The following is a 19,099-nucleotide window of genomic DNA, read 5'->3' as shown; positions in this document are numbered from 1 at the left end:
ACGGGGGGCATCGATTGCCCTCCTGCAGGGACCGGCTTCCCTTATGCGATTACAAACACTTAGTCCTAAATAAAACCAGGCAATCAATCTACATCATACGGGAGGGAAGGAAATAGCTTCGCTAATTTGACAGGGATGGGCTGGGAAGTGTTGTTAGACACCGTGTTTGAACCGTGCTTATTATTGGATTCCTCTCCCGTTGCTATCAGCAGAATACATAATCGCCAGCTCCTCTTTATTTATTTTGATTGCCGCTGCCGTAAGAGTTCAAGCCTCCAGGAAGAGGTGCTGGAGGGGAGGACAGCCTGGTCCTGCTGGTTCCTGCGGCAGCATCCTCAGGGTGCCAGAGCGGTGCGCTCGGCTCCCCTCCCGGCTGTCCTTACACCTGGATTTGGCTTCTGTTGGCTCCACGCACCCCTCGAGAGCATCAGGCTCTTGCTTTCTTGCTGGCTCCCCATGTTAGATTCATCTTAGAATCATCATTTCCCTAACAAAGAGGGGAGGGATGGTGCCGAAGAGGCAGGAGGGAGCTGGAGCTGGCAGCAGGCACTCCCTTGAATGCCCAAAATCCCTGGGCACGTGCACAATGCTGCATCACGGCCAGGTCTCGCACCCGGCGCTGGCTGCGAAGAGAAACCCTGCGAGTAGCCAGGGCTACGGCCTCCCCCCTGCAGCTCCCCCCGGCCCAAAGCCCACCGCCCAGCAGCATCCTCTCGCTCCCTCTCGCTCCGGCGTCTCCCCTCCCCAGCCAGCGTCTACTTTCCTGTGTTTCTTGCGGGGAGGGTTGAGGGGAGCCTTTTCCTCTCCCTGTCAGCTGTTTAATTTATCCCGCTGATTGATGAATTGAAACGAGCGACTTCAAACAACATACTTCAATAAGGCGCAGGTACAAAGTCAAGGCGATTAATCCCGAGTGAGTGTGCAGAAGTCTTGGAGCCTGAACTGTTGCCTTGTCCCTGCTATCTGGTATAATTGCATCCCAGGACAGGTTGCTTGCTGACTTGAATAGCACATAACCTTATTATGCATGTGCTTTTACATTTCCCGGAGACCTCAGCAGCCTTTGAAAAGGTTTGAATGAATAGGTAGACGAAGCGCCACAGCCAATTAAGCATTATATGGGGCTCTTTGTTTTGTTTCATTTTTTTGATTTTTGTTTGTTTAGTGAAATGTCAGGCCAATTAAAGCGAGATCAGCACCGGCTTTCGTCTAAAGCCAGGCCACTGCAGACAGTGTTAAATGAATGTTAATCAGAGCCCAAACCCGCGGTCAGCCGGGCAGAGGGGAGCCCACACCAGGCGGGGCAGGAGGTGCAGCCCCCGGCCGCACGGCACGTCCCGGGTGCTGCGGTGCCGGCTCCGCAGGGCTAACCAAGGCAGGCAGGCAATAAATCAGAGGAGCGTGCACAGCCCCACCAGTGCCAGGAGCAGTTAGCTGCTGCTTGTCAGGTGCCGAGGAGGAAACCGCAGGGCTCTGCGTGCAGATTTAACCCTCGGGGCCCCGGCTGGGCCAGCCTTTTCCTGGGGTGCCGTCCTGTGCAGGGCGCACAGCGCTCGGGGGGTGCGCTGGCCCTGGGACTGTGCCACGAAGTTGCTCTGAGCACGGTCTGGGAGCAGCAATACCTTGCTGCCGTGCAGGGCTGGCGCGTTCATCCGTGCTGTTGAAGGCAACTTGTTAGCAGCAGGTCGGGTGCGCTGCAGAGCAGGAGCTGTGGGGAGCTGGAGGCTGGGCGCAGGGCACGGGAGCGCGCAGCCACCCGGGGGGCGGCTCGCTGGCCCGGGCGCAGGTGAGGAGATCACAGCGCGTGATAAATGCCATTTAGCACATGGCTGCGTCGGGAGCAGAGAGCCAGGGATGGAGCGGGTCGGGTCCCCGGGGGCAGTGCAGGCTGGGGGGGCTCCTCCAGCCTTGGGGGGGCTCGCCGGGCACCGGGCAGGACCGAGGTGCCAGGGCATTCGGTGTCCTCCTGCAGGAGCAGAACTGATTGCTTCCATGCAATTTGAATTAATCTCGTGCTTCAGGTGGAACTCAGCTAATCAGTGTAGAAAGGAAGCTGAAACGGGTGCAATCAAATTAACATCACAGAGCTGGCTCTAAACAAGAGAGAGGGGGGTGAGGGAGGCAGGAGCAGCCCTTGTCACCGGTGTCACCGTTCTCATTGAGTTGTCACCACCGGGCTGTGAAGCTGCTCCTGCCCCAGCCAGGGTAAGGACAGCAGAGCTGGTGGGGTGCTGACAATTCCCTCGGTGGCCAGGCTCATCCCTCTTATCTCTGCCCGGCAGACAGGACCAGCCTCTTGTTGGGGCTGTGTTAACATGGCCCATGGGCTCGGAGGGGAGCAGCAGGGCAGTGCCGGGGCAGCCAAGCAGGTTGGGGGCAGGGGATGGGATGTCAGCCTGTGCAGGAGGGAAGCTGAACTCAAGGGAAGTCATTCTGTGCCGGGGCAGGATGCACAGGCTGGGTTTGGGGTGCTCAGCACCGATCCCACACATGCCCAGCACCCGGGCTCTGGTGTGCAGGATCCTGCTCATGTGAGGAGGCTGAAGGAGGCTGCTGGAGACACAGCCGTGAGCATCCTCCTCCCCTGTTCCTCCTCCCTGCAGCCGGCCCCAGCAGGATGCTCACAGGGCTCAGAGCACCCCGTGGGTCACCGTGGGCATGGGGCAGCACCAGCACGGGGTGTGGGGGTGTGCTGGTGGCACCGGGCAGCACCGGGGATGGTGTGCAGGGGGCTGCTGCCTCCAAGCCCCGGTCCATGCTGTGTGCAGGGCTGCTTGGGGTTTTCTTCGGGTTTGTTTTGCTGCTTCCTCCGCTCTGGGCTACGTGCTGCTCTCCTGGGACCCCGGCAATTGAGGGAAGTTGATATGTTTACATCCAAGGAGATGCTTTTAATCAAACATCAATAAGTGCATTTCAGCGAAGCAGAGCCTGAAACAGAGCTCCTCTCCCGGGGGCACCGCGTGCAGGGAAAGGGCTGGCTCCTCCGCAGAGCCCCGGGGAGAGCCGGGTCCGTCCTCTGGCCAAGGGTCCCGGCCTTCGTGCTCCTCTGCATGCTGAGCAGGTCGGGCTCTGCTATTTTCTCCCTGCTCCTGCCCCTCCGTGCCAGCTCGGGGTCCTCGGGGCTGGCCGCGGGCAGGATTTCCACGGGCTCCTGAAGAGCTGTCACGAGGCGGAGGAGTCCCCGCGGCCGGGCTCGTGCCTCGTGCCAGCCACGTGGGCGCACGCCCCGCACCCTGAAAATGCCAGCAGCTCGGGAGGAAAGGTTTCCTCAGCTGCTAATTGAATTACATTGCCACAGAAAGCCGAGAAGTCGTAGCTCATTAGAGCCTCTTGTGTCCCATTATAACAGTGTGTGTTGCCTTTGCGGATTGTCATTATCATATATTACTGCGGGACTCGGCAGCGCTGTTTGTTTATGCATTACATTTTTTTCGGCTTACCCAGGCTGCCCCCGCCCCCAGCCTGTTTTCCTGCTCCGAGGAGCCGTGGTGGTGCCGCCCCACGCTGCCAGCATCCAGCCCCGCTCGCCCACCCAAAGCCCCAGGCCTCCTGGTGGCGATGGCACCCCGCAGGGTGCTGCGCCCGGGTGGGCGGCGGGCACGGCTGGGGGCTCCCCTCCCCTGCTTTGCATCTTCGGGTGAATCTTCGAGGGGGTGTGGGGGGGAAATTTCTCCGGCATCTGCAATGCAAAAGCTGCCTTGCTGATGTGGAATCGCGCTCTATATTCTGCCCAGGTTTATACGAGTGAATTATGCAAATCTGTGATGGAAAACATTCTTCCTCTCATCCTCGGGAGTGTAAAACCTTAGTCAATAATTCATACCCGCACGTCTCAGACTGGAGGCTTTCTCTTCATTATAGTGTGCGCTTGGTTATTTGTCTTTCACGTTTTATTGTCTACCCCGGTGTAATGCTATGCATTATAAAATTTATCTGCTTCATTATTTTATGATCCTGAGCCGTATAATGCAGCGAAACGATTCCACTTCGGGCTGCACGGCCTCTCGGTGAGCCCCGCACCCACCGCCTCCCCACGGGGGTCTGGGGGCTGCGGCCGTGCCCACCAGGCGAGCCGAGGGGGTGCTGACCCCCGTCTCCCTCCCGCAGTCCCTGCCATGATCACGTCCCACCCCAACACCACCATCGCCATCAAGGGGCAGAGCAAGGAGCTGAACTGCACGGCGCGGGGCGAGCGGCCCATCATCATCCGCTGGGAGAAGGGCGACACCGTCATCGACCCCGACCGCAACATGCGCTACGCCATCACCACCAAGGACAACGGAGACGAGGTCATCTCCACCCTCAAGGTGAGGGGCTGGGCTGCGGGGGTCCCAAGCATCTTTTCACGTCTGGCACAGGGGCAGTGAAGGCAGAAAAGCTGCTTGTGGTGCCTGCAAAGAGCTAAAACCAGCCTCTGCTCTCGTGCTGGGATGGCCCTGAAAATGAAATCCAGTGGGTTATGTTGGCCTTGCATTAAATTTTGCCTTCCTGTCAATGGGATCTGGTTCTAAAGGTGTTGGGCAGCACCAGGGACACCTCAAAGAATAAAAGCTCTGTGCACACCTGAGCAGAGGGTAGGGCTCTGGGGCAACCTGCGCCCACAGGCACAGCTCCCCAAGGCAGGAGCAGGCTGGGGTCCCTGCAGGAAGATGGGGGCTCAGGGCAGCTGAGGCTGAGCTGGCTCCTTTCTTCTCCCCAAAATATTCCTAGCTGAAACCAGCTGACCGCGGGGACTCGGTCTTCTTCTCCTGTCACGCGATCAACTCATATGGTGAAGACAGAGGCCTGATCCAGCTCACCGTCCAAGGTACGCGCCCCTGTGCGCTGCCCATCACCAAACCCAGGAGGGCCGCAGGCTGCTGAAGGAATGGGAACTCGCACACGGGGTGTGGGATGTGGCAAAGCTTCACGGGGTCCCGCTGTTCCTGGGGCTTTTCTCTCCCTTTCACCCTGCACTTTGCCTCCTGACCTCCCTGTGTCTCCCCAAGAGCCCCCTGACCCTCCGGAGCTGGAGATCCGCGAGGTGAAAGCCCGGAGCATGAACTTGCGATGGACACAGCGGTTCGACGGGAACAGCATCATCACCGGCTTCGACATCGAGTACAAGAACAAGTCCGGTAGGTGCTGGTGGCCCCCCCCGTGGGCAGGGCTCAGCTGCTCCCTGGGGCCGGGCTGTGCCGGCAGGTGCAGAGCTGGCCCCATCACCCCCGTAAAGGGAATGTTCTGCACCCCGGCTCCTTTGATGAAGAAAGGAGAGAGCGGCATTCGTGAAATATGGTAATTTATGTTAGATGGGAGCATTTGAAAGGGAATATTTAAAGAGACAATGTTTGCAAAGAGCCAAACCGCGAGCCACACAACAGCAAAGAGGGGGACGCAGCATCTCTGGTGGGGGACCCCACTGTGAAAGCCTTTGGGGACTTCAGCATCCACCTGCCCGGCATGGGGACACGTCCCTCCTGGTGCCACAGCCCAGGGGATGGCGTTCGGGTGCTGAATCCCCTTTCTTATTTCCCTGTTTTTCTAGATCCCTGGGATTTTAAGCAGTCTACACGCAACATCTCCCCGACCATCAACCAGGCGAACATCGTGGACCTCCACCCCGCCTCGGTGTACAGCATCCGCATGTACTCCTTCAACAAGATCGGCCGCAGCGAGCCCAGCAAGGAGCTCACCATCAGCACGGAGGAAGCAGGTGCTGCTGCGTGTCCTCCACATAAAGCTGGCCGCAGCCGAGCTCTCTTTTGGATGAGTGTTTTTGTGGCAAGGGGTTCCTTTCCCTTCTCAACACCCTTTTTTGGGTCTGTTTATCCCCAGCTCCTGATGGGCCTCCGATGGATGTCACCTTGCAGCCGATGACGTCCCAAAGCATCCAGGTCACCTGGAAGGTGTGTGGGGCTGGGGCACTGCTGGGGCTTCCCTTGGCCACGCAGTTTTACGCAGCACAAAGACGCACGAGGGCATAGGGGGAGAAAAAACAGCTCTCCTTCCCCGTGCTGGGCACATTGCCTTGCTGCTCCCCTCATCCTGGGATGGAGCCGCAGCAGCCACATGCCCATGGGGCAGCACAATCGGTGCTGTGCCAAATGCAGCCCTGGTGCTGGGCACACGGAGCAAACAGGGCTCCTGGTGCAAACCCCATCCCAAGCCCTATGGGGCAGGCTGCTCAGGGACCAGCACATTTCCTTGGAGGTACACGGGCCGGGACAATTTCTGAGACATCATGAAAATTTGAAGGCTGGGCGTGCGCTCGGCTGCATCATGCAGGGTCCGTATTAATCATGTTTGATAACAAGCTAATTATCTCATAGGATATCCACGGGGGGCCACGGGGAAAGAGAGGATAAATATGGAAAAACTGAGACGTTTAGTTGCAAACTGTTCAAGCACAGATCAATAAAGTTCAGAATCAGATTTATTTTTCAGAAGGTGCATAATGAAAAATAAAATTGATTATAAAGTTAGGACTTCAGAATGAACTGGTAAGTCAATAAATTTAGGGTTCCAGCTTCTCCCCCCTCCTCTTGGGTCCTGAAAAACAGATTAATGAAAAATAAGATTCACTTGAAAGATAAGTCAGTTCATTTTAGGAGTATTTCAGAGAGATGGATGGCGCTGGCTTTGTAACATAAATTTGCAATCAACCCTATTGATTTCTTAATGCTTCAGAGGAATATTGTTAAGATTGATTTAAACCTGGCCTCGTGCTTTCCTAAGGCAGCTCGGGGCCGTGCCCTCCTGCTGGGGAGCTGAGGTGGATGGGGAGGGAGGAACTTGGGCCCCGCTCAGCCCATCACCTCCTGCTGGGAACCCTGAGGTGGCCCTAAAGGAGCTGGTGGCACTTTTGTGACTCTTCCTACGTGCCCGAGCAGCCCAGGGCTCTCCGAGGCCATCCTCTGTGCGCCCTGAGCTGTGCCGATGACAAGGAGACCTCGTCCTCCGTCCTCTGTATGAGCAGGAACAGGACTTGCCTCGCCTGCACCTCCCCTCCCGCAGAGCCGGGGCCGTGACACCACCCGTCTCGTATCCCCAATCCATCAGGCCCCCAAAAAGGAGCTGCAGAACGGGGTGATCCGCGGCTACCAGATCGGGTACCGGGAGAACAGCCCGGGCAGCAACGGGCAGTACAGCATCGTGGAGATGAAGGCCACGGGGGACAGCGAGGTCTACACGCTGGACAACCTGAAGAAGTTCGCGCAGTACGGGGTGGTGGTGCAGGCCTTCAACCGCGCGGGGACGGGGCCGTCGTCCAGCGAGATCAACGCCACCACGCTGGAGGACGGTAAGGCTGCCGGGGAGGGTTTCCACCCGGCGGGGTCGTGGGCAGCCTCAGGCGTCTTCAAAACAAGAGGAAAAAGTTTTGCAGCGCGTTTGCTCAGCAGTTTTTCATACTTAATTAAGGCTCTCGTTAGCCTGTCAAACCATGTTCATTTCCTGGCTACATTAGCACTCCTCCTGGGGTATTCAAGGGCCCCTGTTTTAGCAATAGTGTCTTTTCCGTAATTATATTACCTTCATTTTGTTCAAACGGACTATCTGTATTAGTTTATTATACTCGGTCCCTAATTACATGGTGCTTATATTTTTACACCTAAGTAATATGAAACAATAATCATTTTCAAAGAGGATCGTTACGGTGATGCATTATCATTTAAACGCTCATAAAAATTAGAGTTACCTCTTATGGGGCAATGGGAGCTAATTACCTCGCATCCAGCCAGCTCTCCCGCTCGCCCCTCACTGGGAAGTGCAGCATGTCCCAGTAGCCCCAGTCCCCGGGGGCCCAGTGGCGGCACGGGTCTGGAAGGAGCAAGGTGCCTGTTGGAGGCAGGATCAGTGCTAGGGGCCTGGGGAGAAGGGCAATGGGGCTGGGGCCAGGGGTCCCATGGAGAGCCACGGTGCTGGGGAGCCTGGTGGGTGTATACGGGGTGGTTCGGACACGGGGCAAAGCTCCTGGAGGCGAGCACAAGGGAGAGGTGCCGGCATCATCCTCCTGCTGACCGCCCCCTCCTCAGTCCCCAGCCAGCCCCCCGAGAACGTGCGGGCCATCTCCATCACGTCGGACGTGGCCGTCATCTCCTGGTCGGAGCCCCCGCGCAGCACCCTCAACGGCGTGCTCAAGGGCTACCGGGTCATCTTCTGGTCCCTCTACATGGACGGAGGTGAGCGCCCCCGGGGCACGGGGCGGCACGCGGGGGGTGGCGGTGCGGGGCTGACGGGCGCTGTCCCCGCAGAGTGGGGCGAGATGCAGAACATCACGACCACGCGGGAGCGAGTGGAGCTGCGGGGCATGGAGAAGTTCACCAACTACAGCGTGCAGGTGCTGGCGTACACCCAGGCTGGCGACGGCGTCCGCAGCAGCGTGCTCTACATCCAGACCAAGGAGGACAGTGAGTGGCACTGCCCCTGGGGCTTTCCCCTGGGATCCCGGGAATGGGATTGCAGCTGGGGAGCTGCAGTGGGATCCGGGGCTGCACGGCTCCCCAAAAACCCCTGGCACGCAGTTTTATGTGTTAATTAGATGGGAGAATATCAAGCTGCAGGAGCCACTGGCTAGGCACAAAGAGAAGAGCTCTGCAGCCCCTGGAGCCAGGCTCCTCCATCCTTTTCTTCCTGCTGGCTGTGCAAAAGGCCTGACCCCAAAGCCCCCAGCCCAGGGTGTCCCCCTGCAGCTCCTGCACCCGCCGCTGCCCCTTGCAGCCCCCCAGCCCCAGCCCCTGGCACTTTGGGTGCTGCCTCCAGGGCTGGCGCGTGTGCGCCCCGCTCAGCGGGCAGTGGGTTTATGGCTCGGACGCGCTGCCAGGGCCCTTGCTCTGTCTTTTGACCACCGCAGGCTGCAATCTGCCAGAGGTTGTGCGGGCAGACATATGTTGTGGGGCTGATTAGGCCGATAGGCTCGCTGTAATCCAGGCACAAGGCGCCAAAGGGCCAGCGAGCCTGCGGAGGGCTGGGTGCGCACACGGGTGGGTGCTGGCGAGGGGCGCGCAGGAACGGCTGTGGGTGTGCAGGGAAACCCTGGTGCACAGCCACGGCACCACATTTCCCTTTTTATTTATTTTTTTTTCTTTTCCTTAAGTGCAGATATTTAAATATTTACACCCCTGCCTGCCCTACTTTAATGCCATTATCTCCATAGCAGAGCAGCCCCTGCCCAGGAGCCGCCCGGGGAAGCAGCAGCTGCTGGGGCAGCGCAGCTGGGCAGGGGAAGGCTGAGGCCGGGCACTTAGCGGATTAAGGAGCCAGACACCAGAAGCCAATCACTGCTTCTAAACCCGGGCTGCAATTAACCCAACAGCCTTCACGTGGGCAGGGGGCCAGAGCCACCCGTGGAGAGGTGGCCCTGACCCAGGACCGGCTGCATCGTCCGGCAGGCAGGGGGGTTGCAAGGGGCCTCGGGTCCCTCCTATGGCCCCAGCTTTGCTCCTTCAGTTCCAGGTCCCCCGGCTGGCATCAAGGCTGTGCCATCCTCAGCCAGCAGCGTGGTGGTCTCCTGGCTGCCCCCGGCCAAGCCCAACGGCATCATCCGCAAGTACACCATCTTCTGCTCCAGCCCTGGCTCGGGGCAGCCGGTGAGGGCACGGGGATGGGGACGGGGATGGGGCCGTGCCCTGGTGTCCTGGGCAAACGTGGGGCTCCTGGCAAGAGGCAGGAATAGGATTGCAGGGACCTGCCCCAGCTGCTGCAAGGGGGATGGTGCAGGTGGGGCCGTGCCTCCGGCCTGTGGCAGCTCAGGGGGGTCTGGGGAAAGGCCCCCGTGGGTGCTGTTAGTCCCATCAACTCCCTCTCACCTCCTGCCAGCATTTCCCCCACTCCTCACTCACTCCAGAAGGGGAAACGTGCAAGCAGCTGACCAAAAATAAAACAGAAATTAAACCTGGTCCCATCCCTCCTTCGCGAGGGAGAGGTTGATGGGAGGTCTGCAGACTGGTGCTTATCAAAAGCTCCTTCTCAAACTCATTTCACTATCTGAGCCTCTGGTTTCCAGGGCAACATAATCTTTTCATCAAAGCAACTGGTAAAACCGCTGGGATCCGATATTGTTTTCTTGGCATCTTGTCAAAACTGTCATTTGGCTAAAAAAAATTATGTATACTATACAATATTCATATAGGTGTCTGCTTGTGGGGTACGCTTACATCCGCCGGCCCCACAAGGGTGCGCGGCTGCCTGCGTGCGGCCGTGTGCGCACAGGGAACACATCCACACACCCCAAGCAGCAGCTCCTGTGGGGTCGGGGTCCTGTCCCCCTGCCTCATGCCAACAGGCCCGGGACAGCAGGACGGGGCTCTCGGGGTGCTTCTTCCCCCCGTGGCGTGGTTTGGGCAGGGAGCTGTGGCCCTGATGCAATGCAAACCAGCTGGGTTTATGCACCACCTCGTCATGGGGCTGGGAGCCAGCCCGTGCCAGAGGAACCCCCCCGGGGCCGGGACAGTCGCTGTGTTGGCTGTGGGTGATGCTGAGACAACCCCCTGGGGGATTTTGGGGACCACCTCACCACTGCCCCCCCTGCAGAGGGGTTTGTCTGCCCAGCCGGGGGCTGCCCTGTACCCCGCTGCAGCCCGGGGCAGCCTCGTGTCCCTGGCACAAACCACGACGTCGCAGCCATCTGCTCCTCGTGCTCTGGCCTGGGCTCCCTGGAGAAATGACGACACCAGCCGGCTCGCACGGGCATTGAGGAACGCCGAGCGGGGCCGAACGGCTCCTGGGGAGCAAAGCCCAGCACCTCCAGGAGAGCCGGGTGGGGGACAGGGTGCCGGGGACCCCCTTTGCCCTCTGCCAGGCGATGGGAGCGAGGGCTCAGCCTGCTGGCGGTGGGGCTGTGCTGGTACCAGTGCCGTGGGGATGCTGGGGGTGCCGGCAGCCAGCCCACAAACAGCCCCCTCCTGCCCCCCTCGCAGGCCCCCAGCGAGTACGAGACCAGCCCCGATCAGCTCTTCTACCGCATCGCCCACCTGCAGCGCGGGCAGCAGTACATGCTCTGGGTGGCCGCCGTCACCTCCGCCGGCCGCGGCAACATCAGCGAGAAGGTCACCATCGAGCCTGCCGGGAAAGGTACGGGGGGGACGGGGACCCTACAAGAGGCTGTGCCTGGCAAAGGGGACACGCTGGGGTCACCAGCTCGCTGTGGGGACGAGCGTCCTGGCCCTGGGTGTCCCCTGCCCCAGCAGTGCTTTGGGGCTGAGCTCTCGGTACAAGCCCGGGGTCCGCCAGGCTGAGCTCCTCCTTGCCCCCCAGCCCCGGCCAAAATCATCTCGTTCGGAGGCACGGTCACCACCCCCTGGATGAAGGACGTGAGGCTGCCCTGCAATTCGGTGGGGGAGCCTGTCCCCGCCATCAAGTGGACCAAGGACAGGTACCGAGTGCCGGGCAGCCCCCGGCACGGTGTGGGACAGGGAGCGGTGCCGGGAGCCCCCTGCCCGTCCCGTGCCGGCGTGACACGCGCTGTCCCCTCCCGGCAGCGAGGACTCTGCCATCCCCGTGACGGTGGACGGCCACCGGCTGATCCAGGCGAACGGCACGCTGGTGCTGCGCTCGGTGAAGGCTGAGGACTCCGGCTACTACACCTGCACCGCCACCAACACCTGGGGCTTCGACACCATCATCATCAACCTGCTGGTGCAAGGTGAGGGGTGCCGGCGGGGCGCGGCGCCGGCTGCGGCGGGGGGAGAAGATTTGGGGCAGGTGCTCACGGGTGTTTGTACTGTCCCCAGTGCCCCCGGACCAGCCGCGCCTGACCGTGTCGAAGACCTCGGCCTCGTCCATCACGCTGGCCTGGATCCCTGGGGACAACGGGGGCAGCTCCATCCGAGGTAGGAAATAACGAAGGGCACATCACTAATTACTCAGGTGCTGGTGGCCAGGGCCAGCCCCAGTGGTGGCTCCGTGGCTCCCAGCGCTGGGGTGGATCCAAACCCTCCAGAGCAGGATTTGTGCCCTGTGGCTGCTGTCCCTGGGAGGCTGGGGGCTTCAGGAGGGCTCCAGGACCAGCCCTGCTTTCCAGAGCCTCCTTTCTGCTCTGATTCATCTAATGAATTATACTTTGAAACAGCTGCACACCGAGGGGGGAGCAGGGAGAGGGGAAGGAGACCTCGCTTACAATTAATTAAAAGCATGAAAGTAATTACAAGCAAATCTCCCCAGCCAGCAGCCTTTCACTCCAACGGACTCTGTTGATAAATTTGGTTATAATTGGATTAGAAATATTAAAAACATGCTGCATCTACTAAACAAATAAATACCAGGTGGCAGGCACCGGGGGTGCCGGGTGCTGCGGGGTGCCTGGGTGGGCGTCCGCGGGGCTGGGAAAATGTGAGTGGGGGGACGGAGCCCTTGGGGCAGCCCCAGGTACACCCGTCCTGTGCTCACGGGGTGCCTGAGCTCAGGCAGGTGCAGAGAGGCCCCGGAGCAGTGCTCAACACTGGGTTCGGCTCCTGACGCACACACAGTGGCAGAAAGCCCGCTGCTGCCTGCTATTTTTGCTGGAGAACTGGAAAAAAAAAAAAAAAAAAAAAAAAAAAAAGCAAAAATGGCCAAATTCGGTGATGCAGCACGGAATTTGGGGATTTTTTGCATAGCCAAAAAGGTCAGAGCAGTCGAAGCCGTGGTTCCCACAGCAACAGGGTCGGGCCCGGTACGTGCCTGCTGCAGGGCATCCGCGTCCTGGCTCCGCAGGTGTCCCCATTGCCCAACGCCGGTGCCAGGCACTCATCCAGCGCCGGGTGAGCGCGGCTGTGCCATGCTGGCGTGCTGGGCACTGCGGCACCGTGTCCCAGCTGCCCTGCACACGGCTGCCTCTCCCTGGGAAAGCCCGGAGAGCCGCTACCAGGCGTCTCGTTGCCGGCAGCGTAACAGGTTTGTTCATCTAGGCCAGGGTGCGCTTCCTAATACTCTTAATCATGTGAAGGGAGGCGGCGTTCGATGACAGAAGCAACTTCCTAGCAGCTTCCCAAGGGAGCTAGTTAATTCTGCCTTTCCCTTTATAGCCTCACACCAATCAATCATGGTTCGCACTCCCCGTGCGCCCGTGCACAAACAAGTAATTGGTGCCGTGCTGGCGGTGCTGGGTACGGGCACAGACCACGAGCTGCTCCCTGCAGCCCCTCGCACCGGGCAGAGGAGCTGCCCCCAGCCTGGGGATGGGGATGGGGATGGGGACGGGGACGGGGACGGGGATGGGGATGGGGCTCCTGGGGAGGGTGCAGGCACTGCAGGAGCTCGGTGCTGTCCCCAAGCCGCGGCTGCAGGCACCATCCCCATTGTTCCCCCCCAGGCTTCGTGCTCCAGTACTCGGTGGACAACAGCGAGGAGTGGAAGGACGTCTTCATCAGCTCCTCGGAGCGCTCCTTCAAGCTGGAGAGCCTCAAGTGTGGCACCTGGTACAAGGTGAAGCTGGCGGCCAAGAACAGCGTGGGGGCTGGCCGCATCAGCGAGATCATCGAGGCCAAGACCCACGGCAGGGGTGAGCCCCATGGGGGGGGGGAGCTGGGATTTACTGCTGGCTGGGGGCAGATAAACCCCGCTACCCTCCGTAATCCTTGGCAAGGAGGTGGCAGTGAGTGGCTTTGACCAGAGATGAGGGATTTCTGCCCTGGCCGATGGCCTCTGCCATCACACGTCACCGTGCCACAGCACCAAGGAGCCTGCTTTGGCTGGGGGGCCCCAGGGCTCCCCGCCGTGCTCTCGCTGGGCAGCTCCACATTTCCACGCTGCACCCCAGGGTCCTTTTCCTCCCTGCTCTGCTTCTTCCTCTGCTGTTTTTGGCTTTATATTTTTGTCCTGGTGTAAAAAGCAGGGGACGGGGGTGCCGGCAGAAGGGGGATGCCGCCCCCTCGTCTCCGCAGCGGCACGCTGACGGCTCCTCTCCCGCAGAGCCCTCCTTCAGCAAGGACCAGCACCTCTTCACCCACATCAACTCCACGCACGCCAGGCTGAACCTGCAGGGCTGGAGCAGCGGGGGCTGCCCCATCACCGCCATCGTCCTGGAGTACCGGCCCAAGGGCAACTGGGGCTGGCAGAGCCTGCGCACCAACAGCTCCGGGGAGCTCTTCCTGACCGAGCTGCGCGAGGCCACCTGGTACGAGCTCCGCATGAAGGCCTGCAACAGCGCCGGCTGCGGCAACGAGAGCACGCAGTTTGCCACGCTGGATTACGATGGCAGTGAGTGGGGGGCCGGGCCGGGGGCCGTGCTGCCCGGGGGGGACACCCCAGGAGTGCTGGCTGCCCACCCGCCTCCGTTCCAGGCACCATCCCGCCCATCAAGTCGGCCCAAGGGGAGGGGGATGATGTGAAGAAGCTCTTCACCATCGCCTGCCCCGTCATCCTGGCCACACTGGGGGTGGCCCTGCTCTTCATCATTCGCAAGAAGAGGAAGGAGAAGCGGCTGAAGCGGCTGCGAGGTGAGGGGCGCTGAGCTCGGGGGCACTGCCCGCAGGACGGGGCCCCAAACCTGTGTCCATCTATACCAACGTGTTACGGCTGAGGTCTCAAAAAGCTCCCTTTTTTCCCAACCTTCACCTTTTTTTTTTTTCCCTTCCCCACAGATGCCAAGAGCCTGGCAGAAATGCTGATCAGGTGGGTCCCGTTCACAGCCTGTTGGCAGCCCTGGGCTGTGCGTAAAGCCCCGCTGGGAGCCCAGCTAGCTGCTCGCAGGGCGCTGGGGGGGACCAGGGGGGTGCAGGGGCTGGGGAAGAGCCGCTGAGCCCGTGCCAGGCTCGAGCCACAGGGGCTCTCCCCAGTAATCGCCGGGTCTGCGTCCCCTCTTACCTCGCAGCAAGAACAACCGCAGCTTCGACACGCCGGTGAAGGGCCCCCCGCAGGGTCCCCGCCTGCACATCGACATCCCCCGCGTGCAGCTGCTCATCGAGGACAAGGAGGGCATCAAGCAGCTGGGTAAGCACCCTGCCCTCCCTGCCCTCAGCAGCACCTGGCTGGGGAGGGATGAGAGCTGGGGGTGGGCACAGCCTGCCCCATCCCTGCACTGTCCCCTTGGCATGGCCCCATGGGTCTGGGGGCAGATCTGGGGAGGCTTTGGGGCACAGGAGGTGCCCCTCAGCAGCTGGGGAATGCCTTGTGTGAGCTGGGAAGGGGCTGGCAGGGAGCTACGACAAACACCTCGCTACGGAAAGAGCTCTGAGCCGCTGCTGCTTCCCGCAGGAGACGACAAAGCCACGATCCCGGTGACGGACACCGAGTTCAGCCAAGCCGTAAACCCACAGAGCTTCTGCACAGGCGTGTCCCTGCACCACCCTGCCCTGATCCAGAACACGGGGCCACTCATCGACATGTCGGACATACGCCCGGGCACCAGTAAGTGCTGGGCTGGGGGCACTGGGGGCACTGGGGGAGGCAGAGCTGGGCACCCCCCGGGTGCGTGGCCAAAAGCAGCCGCAGGCGATGCAGAGGGAGCAGGGAGCGCTGCGGCGAGGTGGCTCTGGCCGAGCCAACGTGCCCCTGCCATCATTTTCTAGACCCCGTGTCCAGGAAGAGCGTCAAGTCTGCGCACAGCACCCGCAACCGCTACTCCAGCCAGTGGACCCTCACCAAGTGCCAGGCGTCCACGCCGGCGCGCACCCTCACCTCGGACTGGCGGACGGTGGGCTCGCAGCACGGCATCACTGTCACCGAGAGCGACAGCTACAGTGCCAGCCTCTCCCAGGACACGGGTACGAGGCACTGCAGGGTCAGGATGCAATATTAGGGGATGCAATATTAGGGCCCTGCAGTGGGGCAGGGCCCTGTTGCCATCTCTCTGTCCTCGCCGGAGGCTCCTTGGTGGCTGCTGAGCCCCGAGGGGGTGCTGGGGAGGGCTGGCTGCGTGCGCCACAGCTGGGACGCATCCCCCAAAGCAGAGCAGGGCAGGCAGCATCAGCCCCGGAGCAGGCAGGTGCCTGATGTGTTCTCCCTCCGCAGACAAGGGCCGGAACAGCATGGTGTCGACGGAGAGCGCCTCGTCCACCTACGAGGAGCTGGCGCGCGCCTACGAGCACGCCAAGCTGGAGGAGCAGCTGCAGCACGCCAAGTTCGAGATCACCGAGTGCTTCATCTCCGACAGCTCCTCCGACCAGATGACCACGGGCACCACCGACAACGCCGACAGCATGACCTCCATGAGCACCCCCTCGGAGCCCGGCATCTGCCGCTTCACCGCCTCCCCGCCCAAGCCCCAGGACAGCGAGCGGGGCAAGAGCGTGGCCGTGCCCATCCCACACCGCGCCAGCAAGAGTACGTAGCGCATCGGGCACAAGCACAAAGCTACCACCAGGTGGTTCCTGCAAAGGGACGGGGAGAGGAGATGGGGAAGGAATCCTTTTTTTGGATCCTTTTTTCCCTCCCTGCGCAGTAACCAGGTTTTACTGCCGTGGTTTCTGCGTGTTTATTTATACGAAAATCCAAATTCTCCGTATATTGTAGCACGCTCATGTCAGACTCTGGTGGGTTGTGTCAGCCTGTAATTGACATTAATACGCCCTGTCAGCTTCTGGTGCATGCCAGGAGGGTGTAAGAGATTCTGGTAGAACCCAGCAGAACATTCGGAGCTTGAGACAGGACCCAACGGGATATCAGGAGCTGTTAATCCCTCCTGTATTTTAATCAACTCTGCAAAACTGTTTTATTACAATCTGTCAGACCCCTGAATCTATAGAAATCCTTTAGAATCTGTCAGAATCTCTTGCAGTCTAATAGGTTTTAATAGATCCTGACAGATCCTATGAGGTTTTAAGTGGCTCTGTCAGATTATGAAACAAATATATTAGATCCTGACAGACCGTGTCCGAACCTCTGGCAACCTAACGGAGTAATAGGTTCTGACTAAGTCTGCTGCACGCTCCCTCTGCCAGATTCCGGGAGATTCTAACGGGGATTTTTCAAAGCTTGCAGCAGATTATCTGAGACGTTAACAGAGCGTGGTGGAATCCGCCAGATCTGATGCTTGATGGCAAATATTTCCTCCTATGTTAAATCTAGCAGAATCTGTCGCGATCGTTCCAAATCTATGAGGTCGGGACAGATTCTGCCGGCTTCTACCAGCCCTGGTGAAACGTGGCCGGGTGCTGCAGGTGGCACAGAGGTGACCAGGTGTTTGCCACCACTGGGCTTTGGTTCCAGATGTGGCCAGATGTTTGCAAGCCATACAAACACTGCATGGGCAGATCCATGTAGAGTGGTATCCAGATGTTTCTGGCAGCTGTGCCGCCACCAGATGTGCCCAGATGTTTCCAGACGCTGCACAGCTGCAGCCAGATGTTTCCCAGCGTAGCCAGAGGTTTCCAAGCTGACCATACACATTGAAGAAACACAGCCAGGCGGTGACACAGGGGGCTGAGCCACAGCTGCTTGTCCCATGGCTGAACCCACCAAATCTGGCATTTTTCTGTTGGATGAGCTCAACACCTGCCAGGTGGCCGAGGTGGTGGCACAGAGGTGGTGGCACGAGTCCTTGTCTGGGACCTTCCAATACATGGCATTGAAAAATGTGCTATTACCCCGTGATAATTATTGCTGGTCAGTCCCTTTTTTATCACCACCCTGCCTGTAGTGAAACCCGCCAGGCGCAGCGCCCCAGCCGTAGCACAGTGCGCACCACGGTGTCACCACGGCACGGCCCCAGCGCTCCAGCAGCCTCAGTTCTGTCCCTGCTCAGGACCTCGCCCTCACCCCCCTTTCCTCTTGCAGGCGACTACTGCAACCTCCCGCTCTACGTCAAGTCGGAGGCCTTCTTCCGCAAGCCCGACGCCCACGAGCCGTGCCCGGTGGTGCCTCCCCGCGAAGCCTCCATCCGCAACCTGGCACGGGGCTACCACCCGCCCGCCCGGCACCTGACGCTGGAGCCCGGCACCAAGCCCCCGGGGCTGCCGCCCCCCACCTCCGCCACCACCTTACCTCAGAGGACTCTCCCCATGCCCACCTCGGCCGGGGCCACCGCTGCGCCCACCGCCGCCGCTGCGCCCGCCGCCACCGCCGCCGAGCCCCCCGCGGCCGCCGCCGCCGCCCCCGCCGAGCCGCGCGCACCCACGCACTCCAAAGTGGGGGGCTCGCGGGACTCGCTGCTAGAAATGAGCACGTCGGGCGTGGGCAGGTCTCAGAAACAGGGGGCTGGCGCCTACTCCAAGTCCTACACGCTGGTGTAGGGCCGCGCGGGCACCGCCACGGACTCAGCTCCTCCCCGGCGCTATTTCTATTTAAGTCACGGACTTGTACATAAGGAACTCTTTTGTATAAATGAAACTATTTTCTTCTTCTCCAAACAGAAAAAGAAACCAGGGCACAAAGAATTTGATGTTACAGATTAAGAAAAAAATATAATATATATGTAAACATATATATATATTTCACATCATTTTGAAAGGGGCACAAGGAAAGACTCAGCGACTTTTTTTCCCTGATCTCGTCGGTGGTTTTGACAAAGGAACGTCTCAAAGACATTGCATGCTATTTTACTGTTCTGAAAACAGCAGGAGTTGCTTCAATTTGCAAATGCTTATGTGTTAATACCTTTTTCTATGAAAAAAAAACCAGCGCTGTGTGCAATAAAGGTTATGTTTATATGTGGGTGTTTCTTAAGTGGCCGGAGGAGCGCTTGGGGGCACAGGGCTAGGGACAGGACAGTGCGGGAGGGAAGGGGACAGCGAGCAGCCCGGGTGCCACGGAGCCAGGGAAGGGCTGGGAGCAGGGTGCCGGGCTGGTGCCCCGCAGCAGGGCACCCCAGCACCGGCGAGGAGCCACAGGCCAGCTCAGCACAGAGCAGCGAGCCACCAGCAGCTCCCCTGCATGGTGGCACAGCACACACGTGGATGCAGCACACCGTGGTGAGCCCATCGCAGCACAGCGAGGCAAGAAGCAAAGCCAAGAGCCCCTCGTGCAGCATCGATGTGCGGCGGAGCTCAGCGCTGCGCCAGGTCGGGGCGCATGGAAGCACATTGGCACGATCCTGCCCGGCTCCCTCGAGGCCACAGCTCGTGGGGACGTGGAGCACGGTGCCCCACAGCCTGGCTGCACCAGCTTGGAGTGGCCAAGCACAGCACAGCACAGCACCCTGCCCCAGCACCTGCAAGGATGAGAGCAGCCGGAGCCGAGGCAAGGAGCACATCAGCACCACCAC

At 60.1% G+C, this 19,099-nt stretch overlaps 1 protein-coding gene across 2 annotated transcripts in view; it reads left to right on the top strand.

The window, feature by feature from the left end:
* DSCAML1 (DS cell adhesion molecule like 1) overlaps positions 1 to 18,545 on the top strand; it is a 97,003-nt gene extending 78,458 nt beyond the window's left edge. For both annotated transcript variants that reach the window (XM_072027715.1, XM_027444162.3), the window contains exons 12-33: positions 4,108 to 4,307; positions 4,711 to 4,807; positions 4,989 to 5,117; positions 5,528 to 5,695; positions 5,818 to 5,888; positions 7,042 to 7,282; positions 8,016 to 8,162; positions 8,235 to 8,390; positions 9,430 to 9,569; positions 10,899 to 11,052; positions 11,236 to 11,353; positions 11,460 to 11,623; positions 11,712 to 11,810; positions 13,271 to 13,459; positions 13,870 to 14,157; positions 14,241 to 14,396; positions 14,541 to 14,571; positions 14,771 to 14,889; positions 15,154 to 15,306; positions 15,468 to 15,662; positions 15,910 to 16,221; positions 17,674 to 18,545. In XM_072027715.1, the coding sequence (XP_071883816.1) occupies positions 4,108 to 4,307; positions 4,711 to 4,807; positions 4,989 to 5,117; positions 5,528 to 5,695; positions 5,818 to 5,888; positions 7,042 to 7,282; positions 8,016 to 8,162; positions 8,235 to 8,390; positions 9,430 to 9,569; positions 10,899 to 11,052; positions 11,236 to 11,353; positions 11,460 to 11,623; positions 11,712 to 11,810; positions 13,271 to 13,459; positions 13,870 to 14,157; positions 14,241 to 14,396; positions 14,541 to 14,571; positions 14,771 to 14,889; positions 15,154 to 15,306; positions 15,468 to 15,662; positions 15,910 to 16,221; positions 17,674 to 18,128 (3,782 nt within the window). In that variant the 3' untranslated portion in view covers positions 18,129 to 18,545. The remainder of the gene's footprint in view (positions 1 to 4,107; positions 4,308 to 4,710; positions 4,808 to 4,988; positions 5,118 to 5,527; positions 5,696 to 5,817; positions 5,889 to 7,041; positions 7,283 to 8,015; positions 8,163 to 8,234; positions 8,391 to 9,429; positions 9,570 to 10,898; positions 11,053 to 11,235; positions 11,354 to 11,459; positions 11,624 to 11,711; positions 11,811 to 13,270; positions 13,460 to 13,869; positions 14,158 to 14,240; positions 14,397 to 14,540; positions 14,572 to 14,770; positions 14,890 to 15,153; positions 15,307 to 15,467; positions 15,663 to 15,909; positions 16,222 to 17,673) is intronic.
* The last annotated feature ends 554 nt before the right edge of the window (positions 18,546 to 19,099 follow it).

This window comes from Anas platyrhynchos, chromosome 25 (assembly GCF_047663525.1).
Source record: "Anas platyrhynchos isolate ZD024472 breed Pekin duck chromosome 25, IASCAAS_PekinDuck_T2T, whole genome shotgun sequence".
Taxonomy (NCBI): Eukaryota; Metazoa; Chordata; class Aves; order Anseriformes; family Anatidae; genus Anas; species Anas platyrhynchos.
The sequence above is the reverse complement of the archived record's forward strand: the minus strand, read 5'-3'. Positions and strand labels throughout refer to the sequence as shown.